This window comes from Silurus meridionalis, chromosome 26, assembly GCF_014805685.1.
Source record: "Silurus meridionalis isolate SWU-2019-XX chromosome 26, ASM1480568v1, whole genome shotgun sequence".
Classification (NCBI taxonomy): domain Eukaryota; kingdom Metazoa; phylum Chordata; class Actinopteri; order Siluriformes; family Siluridae; genus Silurus; species Silurus meridionalis.
Window position 1 is genome coordinate 1,766,292 of NC_060909.1, and position 10,000 is coordinate 1,776,291.

The window sequence follows — 10,000 nt, forward strand, 5'->3', positions numbered from 1 at the left end:
TACTGCTGACTAAAGAGTCTGTGGAAGGTGTTGGGACACTGCATTAGAAACAGATAGATGGTTTTGGTCTGGTGAATTGGATGCAGAACGAGAGGGTGGAGATGGTTTCAGGGGGAAGGTGTGTACTGTGGTTAGGTTTGTGATCATCTCTATAAAGTGAGACCATTACAGGGTAATAGAAGATGAGTTAAGAATTAGATGATGGTGAATGTGGCAGATTGGTGAGATGGTTTTGAATCGTTGCTTCAGCTGCCTTCTGTGGCCACAGAGTGTAGGATTCGCAGAATCTGCATGTTCTACTTGTCTTTCCTCTGTTGACGTCGCAACTAGCCAGAATCAGCATGGGGCCAAACCACATACGCTAATGTAGCGCAGATGTTTCGGCTCCTGCCGAGGCTGGGAAGAGCTGTAGAAATGTTAAAGAAGTCTGTTACAGATGACTGGTCCAGACAGAGAGGTAAAACGGTAAAAGATTTGCATGAGAACTAGAGTGAATGTGAGAGACATCACTACTCTATTGTTAAGCACGTGGTATTGGTCTCTTGATACCAGTAGTTTCACTCTGCTGTTTGCCACAGTGATCCATGAGCTCTGTGGCGTTAGAGACTGTGTGAAACCTGGTGAACTGATGCCACGCCTCTTAGGATTGGACTCTCCTGGGTCACACAGTGCTGCTCATTAGGAGAATGTATATTGATGTGTTGGTTACGGTTTTAAGAGTTTTTGTGCTATGCCGAATTCAACTAACTGTAGCAGTCCAGCGCTCCTTGGCTTCTTTGATAGTCGGAAAGTGTCTTTATAGGAGACTCCAGCATCATGGTTATGTTTGTTTTTTCAGGAACACTTTTCTATACAATCGTTTTATCGTTTCCAAATCACATTCCTGAATGGAAATTGAGGTGTTGATGCAACTGATGCTTTTGAGTTGTTTGCTGTGTGATTAGGTTTCAAAAGGAAAAAGAATGCATTTAAAAAGATCTGTTTTTTGTTCACTAGGTATAAATATGAAACAAAGGTTTTATGTAATAAATTGTTTGTTCAAATATCCAGAACACATTAGGCTCCTGATAGAGGTCGACCGATTTATTGGTTTTGCTATTTTTAATAGGTACCGATAGTTAGCAAAAATCCATACTGATAGTTTTTCCAGGTTGCGTTATACAGAACGAGAGCGGCCTCTAAAGGCAAATCACTGACTCCACTTGATGTGTCCTTTTTAAATACATTTTTGTACATAACTGTTTTTAATTATTTCAAGTGGTTTTTTTTTGTTTGTTTGAATGTCTTTTATTTAAAAAAAAAATGTTTTGTATATAATTAATATATTAATATTTATTCTCTTTTGCACATTTCCATGATTCTTTTTTTTTTTTTTAACAATTTTTTTTTGTCCAGTATCCATTTGAAAACTTTTCATAGTTCCATTATCGTTCCACCTTTAATTCCTGCACATCTCCAGCTCTATCCTTGTGCTCACAACTCAAAGCTTAAATAATCTACAAAAGAGTAAAATCTCTTGAAATATCTAGAATTACACCAGTTTTAGCGTGAAGACTCCATACAGATCACACCGAGCACATTCTCCTGAACGTGATGGAATGCTGTGGAAATGCAGCGAGGGTTTATTCACACGGAATAAAAATACTCTCTTTTGTTCACCAGCTGCGATACAGTTCTCCTGCGTTGAACTGACCCTGAGATTTGGACAATGACTGTGTGTGTTTGAAGGAATAGACACACACATATACAGTATTTGTTATTCGACTCCACCTGTCCTCTAGTTACCTGTCTGTTTATGTAGCTCCTGTAGCAGGTGTGTGCTTTCATGAACCTTCCCAACCCTGTAAAGTAAATATCGTGAAACCATTTTCTATCCATGGAAGAAATAAAACTCGACCGGTTTCGTGAAGAAAGCTTTCCTTTATGTGGTATTCTATTCTGTCATATTAATAGATTCACAGATTTGCATTTTTACAAGCACCACAAAGTGGAACGTTGTGTTGGTGACGTTTAGGTGCTGCTGAGTTTCGTGTGGAGCATTTGTGTTGGTAGAGGATCCTATCCTGATGCATAATGATTAATTCACCTGATATATTTGGGCGTGGCTGAAGAATGTGATGTAATTTAGTCATAAATGTTCTGTTCTCTGTCCTGCGTGCGACACACTTGAATGACTCAGTGTTTGAGGTATGTACACAGGATGTGAATGGCATTTAGACAGTGTAGAATTAAAATGCCTAAGGCTTGAGTAAGAACTCGGGGGTGATACCGGTTAGCGCTGCCTTATCTCAGTATGACTAACACCGTGATATCCACTGTGTTTATACAAAACTCTTGGTGTTATTGTTTTGAATAAATAGGAACTGACTTGGGGTGGAGTAGTGAAGTGCGTTCGGCACAAATCAATACTGATAGTTTTTCCAGGTTGCGTTATACAGTACAAGAGCGGCCTCTAGAGGCAAATCACTGATGCGCCCTGATGTTCATTTAAAGTGTCTTTTAAAAAATATATATATATATATTAATTTTGGATTTAACTTTTTTTATTATGAAGGTTTTAATTTTTTTTTTTTTACGGTTTCAATGCATGTCTTTTTATTTTCCTCAATATATACAGTATTAATATAATTAATACATTCATATTTATTTCCTTTTGTAGATTTTTATGATTCAGGTCTGTTATTTTGTTTTCTATTTTTCATGGATTGATATCCACACTGTTTATACGACTGTTATTCTTAAATAGAAACGAACTTAGGGTGGCGTAGTGTAGTGCGTTCGGTTTTATTTTTAGGCTGATGCACTGATGCACGCCTCGGACGTGATTTGAGACTCTGCACGTTGTCGGAACGTGCGTCAGAGTCATACCGTGACGTTTTTACATTAAGAATGAGAATCTGGAGCATTGTGTATCCATAATGATAATGATTAATGAACTTATTGCATTTGTTTTAAATAAAGCTTTTTAAAATGTATCTCTCTTTTTCACCCTCCCATTTCTCTCTCTTTCTCAGGGCTGTAACCCGCTGGCTCAAACTGGCCGCAGTAAGCTTCAAAACCAGAGAGCGAGCCTCAATCAGCAGATCATCAAACAGATGAGAATGAGAGCGGGGGCTGAGAATCTCCTCAAGTATGTAACGCATACCAGCGTGCACACACACACACACACAAAGGCTGTGTTTCTTGCATACTTGTATGTACACCTGCAAGTAATACAGATATGTACAGACAACTGAACTCTGTCGACCGCTGGTGAGAGTAAGGCATCTAACAGGGTGGGAGACGTGTACATCCTGGCAGCTTCTGAACATATCGTAGGAAAATCTAAAAGTTCAAACCATCATAATTCAGGGACTACCTGTGTGTGTATATACATGACAATGCTCCTGTGCACTAAGCTCACACTAAGCTCACCCAAAGCCCTGACTGAAAACCTTTGGGATTAACTAAAACACTGAGTGAACCCGAGACCTCCTCGCCAATCTCCTCAAACATCTCCCGTGATGGATACTCAGTCACATTCCAAAATCTAATGAAAAGCCTTCCCAGAAGAGTGAAAACTTCAAAGAGATTTTCAACATGTTCACATGGGCGTGTTGCAAAAATGCTGCAAATTGAGACAAAAGTTAACCTTTTGCAATTCGTGCCGGCTCTCCAGAACGGCGTCAAAACAGCAACCTTACAGCTCGAACTTCATCTTTAGGAAGAGGGTGAAGTCCTGCAGGAGCTAAATCTGGCTAGTAGGGTGGGGGAAAGTGAGATCATGTGGTTTGTTCTCGGACGATCGTAATGCACGTGTTGCCTAACGGTTTCAACATGGTCGTCAAAGGTCTTCCTGATCTCTCGTAATCTTCCAGCGACGTTCTTCTGCTCTTGAAGTGCTCGTGCCGCACAAAACTCCTCGAGCAACTCGTCGCACGTCAAACGTCTCTGTGGCAGATTTGCCCAGTTTCACGCAGAATTTCACGTTTGCTCTTTGTTCAAACTTGCTGTTAACTTGATCATGTTGTTTCCGGCGGGAAACTCACGTGTGAGGAGAGCTCGGTGACGGGGTGGGCACGTGGTCAGAATAGCTCCAGCTCCCGATGTACTCGGGATAATGTCTTTTGACTCACTGACTATTGAAGTTCGGTGCTCCCTGTGACTGTGCATGCAGCCTTGTGCTGCCATCTGTTGGCCTGCTACAAAACTAACATTTTGTTACCACCTCGTACTGATTTAGGGTTATGTTCATTTATTTTTGAAAGCATTTTCACTTTATAGCATGTTACACCTGCCTACAGCGTTAAGGGTAAACAAAACAGTACTGTGTGTGTGTGTGTGTGTGTGTGTGTGTGTGTGTGTGTGTGTGTGTGTGTGTGTGTGTGTGTATACATGGTGTATACGCAAGTAAAACCTGCAGATAATCTCATGTATCCACCTACGTGACTGGCGTGTGTTCTGATCCTATGTTTGAGACTGTAATGACGTACCTCAGACGAAGTGTGTGTGTGTGTGTGTGTGTGTGTGTGTGTGTGTGTGTGTGTGTGTGTGTGTGTGTGTGTGTGTGTGTGTGTGTCTGCTTATTACAGAGCCCACACCTTGAAAAAGTACACACATAACAATATGTTTGATCATCTGGGTTTGTGTTCTTTGGCCTCTCGGGGTTAAACAAAGGGGAGAAGTGTGTGTGTGTGTGTGTGTGTGTGTGTGTGTGTGTGTGTGTGTGTGTGTGTGTGTGTGTGTGTGTGTGTGTGTGGTTATTTTATCCTCACACTAGCTACACTTCATCTCATCTTACATTTGTTCTTTTTGGGTTAGAGTGTATATATTTGGGTGTTTCCTTTAAAGATATTGTATTTGATGGTGTTCGAGTGATTCTAGTTTTCTGCTCTGATGCTGCCTGGGTCACGCTGAAGTGTGTTACAGTGTGATATTTTGTCGTCAGCTCGGAGAAAATGATGGAAATAAACATCATCATCAGAGCAGATTTTTATCAGCTCCTGCCTGGGCTGGTTTACTGCTTAAATAAATGCATGAAATGAATCATGTAGTGTTAAAGAGAAGATCACAGATGTTCAGTTGATTCAGTTCAGTTCATTACTCCAGAGTTTCTCGGTTCTCCCACTGTTCCTGGCTAATTTATTACATTTCGGTACCTTTTTGGACCTTGCTGGACGCTGGTGCTGTTCCAGAATTAGGTTTTTTTTTTCCCTGACTCGAGTGCGTGAGGCAGCAGGACTGCATGCGGGTCAGCGAGTGAAAAAACCGCCCCAGGATATAGAGTTTCATTAGTGGCCTAGAAACACAGAGAGAGAGAGAGAGCTAGAGAGAGAGAGAGAAACACACACTACACTACACACTTGCCTTGGACTTATCAGTTGTTCCAGCAATGTTTTGTATGTTTTTGGTGTCACACGGCAACGTCATACACTTTCACTGGATTGGAGAATGTGATCATTCCACTAATGTTCTCCTGATTTCTGGTTTCACATGGGAGTTTTCTTGTCTTTTCTCATCTCGTCTCTCACCGTGTCTATCTTATCTCACCCGGTCTTGCCTTATCTCTGCTTATCTTGCCTTGTCTCATCCTGTCCTACTTTGTCTCATCTCGCTCTGTCTTGTCTTCTCTCACCATGTCTCATCTTTGCCTGTCTTGTCTCGTTTTCTCTCGCACTATCTGGTCTTGTCTTGCTCTGTCTCGTCTTCTCCCACATTGTCTCATCTCGTCTTGTCTCATCTCACCCTGTTCTGTCTTGTCTCGCCTCGCTAAGTCTCGTCTTGTCTCACCCTTTCATGTCTTGTCTTGCTCTGTCTTGTCTTTTATCACCCGGTCTCGTCTCATCCTGTCTTGTCTCTCCCTGTCTGGTTTCGTCTCACTCTGACTCTGTCCCCTTGTCCCATCTCCTCTCAACCTTTCTTGTCTTGTGTAAAACTACACTACATCCAGCTGTTCACACTAAAAGTATGCAAATGAAGCCATTAGAGAAATGACACACAGAAGCACACACTGAGATTTGCATTTCCTGTAACTGAGCTGCAGTTGTGTAGGTGAATCCCAGCTTCAAATCAACCTGTCGATCCCCCGGCCCCAGAACCACACACTGACCTGTGCTTGACCTTGAACAGTACTTTTTACCGAGAGCTTTTCTCTGTGGGTTTGCGTTTGTGTGTGTACACAGATTACAGAAAATAAAATCCTAAATCTCAGCTCAGATCCACTCACTCGTGTTCCAGACACGCTCATGCCAGGCTTTATCAGCGGCTTTGTATTTCCTCAAATCCTATCAGATAGACTCGTCCTTCTCCTGATACAAGCTGGTAGCTGCCTTTTCAGTCTACTGAATGAGCGAATGTTCTGCAGAGAGCATGTGCGTGTACACAGCTGTGGGGCAGAGAAGTGTATGTTCTAGAATAAACACACATTTTGTTGGTATTAATGATGAAGTTCAAAAGTGCTTCTCCTAACAACAGCCTGCACTTATTAAAGCCAAGATGGATTGGTGAGTGTATGGTACAGAGGCACACACACACACACACACACACACACACACACACACACACACACACATACAGTTAGGTGATATATTTGGCTTCGGTATATGATATAGTGGCCAAAAAAGGGTGTTGAATATTTAAGATTTAAAAACCATTACTGGCAACTCTGTTACCTGCTCCAATCTGTCCAGGTGAACCCCTGCTTGCTGCCTCAGGTTCCTGTTCTCTCACAGGGGAGGAACCTGATGTGCTCTTCTGCTTGTCCAATCCATGTTGGGATTCTTTTTTACTTCTCTGTGATTGTCGAGTGGTTATTTGAAATCAAATCTTGCCATGATCTATGTATCGAAAGGCATTTCCATGTGAATGTTTTTTGTTTTTTGCGCCATTCAGCGCTCTGACCCAGATGTTTTAGGGTTGAGCAACACCACAGGGAGACATGAGATCCATTTTTTTAATGAATCAGTCCACTAATTGTATGTTCACGGTCATGAAGTTGTTAGAATTCCTTTTTAAGGTTGCCGTCTTCTATAAATCTTTGATCGTGTCAAATGTTAAACTCGACGTTAATGATCAAAAACAGGCCACCAGACCTGAGAGAGAAAATCAGAAGCACCAATTAGACCAACCGACTACAAATCCTGCCCCCAGTTAGTCTTTTTTTCTTTCCTTCTCAAGGAGGCCATTATCCTGAAGGTGTACATCCGTTTACTATCAGTGACCTTGACTGTGTAAACCCTTTGCTAAGTAACAGTCTGGTTTCTTAAAAAACTTGATAAGCTCGACTTTATTATTCACGGAATCTGAGCCACATGACCAGAAGAAGCTTATACAGGATCCTGGGACTGGATCTCGATCTACACTTAATGAGTATGAATATAATCTGTCCATGCTGTCGAGTCTAACAAGCAGAAAACCTCAGGAAAATGTCTTTTATCTCCTCAGAGAAGGGCTTCCTTCATAAAGCTTATTAGAGAATATTGTCGCTTGGAGGACGGGCCCCGGGGTCAACTCACGGCATCTCTGTAGAGGCCCCGTGGTCAAGGATACAGTATTCAGCAACCAAGGACATGTTTATACACACACACACACACACACACACACACACACACACAGTACATCAAAGCAGAATGTTCTAAAGGTTTCATGGGGAAATATGACCCCTGAGATTGTGGTTCAGAACTTCACCTCCAACACACACAAGTTATCAACCTGCACTTTATTTATCTTTAGATACCTCAGTAATAATAATAAGAAGAAAAAGAATTATTATTAAGAACTATTAAGAATAATAGTAAGAAAAATAAATCAGTGTTTGTCTTTCAGGAATTTATTTTATACTCCAAATAAATAAATTTAATTAGATTTAATTAGCTTTTGGTCAATCAGAATCGAAATCCTTTAGGATTCAGATCTTTTGGGATTAGCGTGGATGCAGCCTGAAGCTGGATCAATACACTGTGTAAACTTTGTCGTCTATGTAGAGTGTAGATTAAATGCAGGAGGTGAAAAGAAAATAAATACATAAATGCATACAGAGCTGCTATTGTTTGTTCTGTGTTTCTCAGAGCAAACATCAGGAACATTCTCAGGAACACCCATTGAGGAGCCCAGTGACAAACACCTGAGCATCTTAATCTGAAAAGAAATATAACGTCCTGCTTCCATTATAAAGATCATTATGAAGACATGGACAGCGAGACCTTTTTGATCTGGTTTTGATTTGAAATGTTTTACTTACCAGACGTCACACAGGAGTTCTGATCACCTGAAGATCTGATCACCTCATGTTCTGATCACCTCATGTTCTGATCACCTCATGTTCTGATCACCTCATGTTCTGATCACCTGAAGTTCTGATCACCTGAAGTTCTGATTATCTCATGTTCTGATTATCTCATGTTCTGATCACCTCATGTTCTGATCACCTCATGTTCTGATCACCTCATGTTCTGATCACCTGAAGTTCTGATCACCTCATGTTCTGATTATCTCATGTTCTGATCACCTGAAGTTCTGATTACATGAAGGTTTTTTTGCAGACTTCTCAAACTGTGATTTTATAGTATAAATAGTGATAATTAATCACAATAGTGCACTCTCTCTCTCTCTCTCTCTCTCTCTCTCTCTCTCTCTCTCTCTCTCTCTCTCTCTCTCTCTCTCTCCTTTACATTAGTTATAGTCACTTTTTCTGCATTAAAATGTTCAGGTGTAAATTCAGCACAGTGTCCAGGTGTAAACGAAATCTCACGATTGAATCGAATATATTAATCATCCAGACTGCAGCGGGTTCCCCATGAGGAGAAAAACGTTTTCTCTTCTCCAGCCAGACCACGTGGAGCTGAATATTGTGCCGAGGGTTCGAGAGATAGAAAAATTAATCTACTTGTTTATAAAACAGTATTTTTTATTGAAGCAGCTCTTGTGATAAAGGCTGGTAAACACTCGTGTGTGTGTGTGTGTGTGTGTGTGTGTGTGTGTGTGTGTGTGTGTGTGTGTGTGTGTGTGTGTGAGAAGGAGTGAAACCCTGCAGCTGCAGCATTTCTTTCTCCCCTGAGTAGAAATCATACTGGAGAGGGTTTAATAAATTAGATCGTCTCATCGGTCCTGTCTGCTGAAAGGAATTTCTTCATCATTTTTATTAAAGAAAAAGAAAATATCCAGATGTTGTTTATATCAGGAACGAACTCCTGGATCCTGAGGATCATCAGAGACTCAGAAGACGTTCTTATCTTCAGGCAATTTGATTAACCACACACACACACACACACACACACACACACACACACACACACAAACATTATATATATATATATTTGCTGCTTTTTAGCTGCTTATGACTCATTATTGTGTGTGTGTGTGTGTGTGTGTGTGTGTGTGTGTGTGTGCTCATTGACTGATTTCATTGGACAGTTTGACCCCTGTTTGTGTTTTGTCCTTTTTGTCGGAGGTGAAAAGTCATTCCGCCCATACGCAGGATCGGAGACACGCCGAGGTCCGTCTGTCTCTCGGCCGTAGACGTTACTATTTTTGTCTCCTTGTTCTGCAGATTTCCAGCTAAAGAAGCCAATAAGGCGAAACACAAATAAAAGGAGCTCAGCAGCAAAGCCGGTTCAGTGAACAGGAAATAGAGGATGATTTCCTCTAGTGCTACTTTTTAAATATGCAGTAATGTTTATTTCTGTAAACTTTGACCTGTAAATCGTCCCCGAGTTGCAGGATTGTTGTTGATCTGTAGAAGGTTTTGTGGTCATAGTAGAAATATTGGTACTTCAGCCTGAAAAAATTGTCTGAGTGTGTGTCTGTCTGCCAGTATCTCTGAGTGTGTGTTTGTCTACCAGTGTCTGAGTGTGTGTGTCTGTCTGCCAGTATCTCTGAGTGTGTGTGTTTGTCTACCAGTGTCTCTGAGTGTGTGTCTGAGTGTGTATCTGTCTGATTGTCTTTGTGTGTCTCTGATTGTCTCTGAGTGTGTGTGTTTGTCTACCAGTGTCTCTGAGTGTGTGTCTGTCTGATTGTCTTTTCT

At 41.2% G+C, this 10,000-nt stretch overlaps 1 protein-coding gene across 2 annotated transcripts in view; it reads left to right on the forward strand.

Moving 5' to 3' along the window:
- Positions 1 to 10,000, forward strand: part of rhpn2 (rhophilin, Rho GTPase binding protein 2) — a 30,504-nt gene that overhangs the window by 2,323 nt on the left and 18,181 nt on the right. For both annotated transcript variants that reach the window (XM_046840520.1, XM_046840519.1), the window contains exon 2: positions 3,015 to 3,130. In XM_046840520.1, coding sequence (XP_046696476.1) covers positions 3,015 to 3,130 — 116 coding nt within the window. The remainder of the gene's footprint in view (positions 1 to 3,014; positions 3,131 to 10,000) is intronic.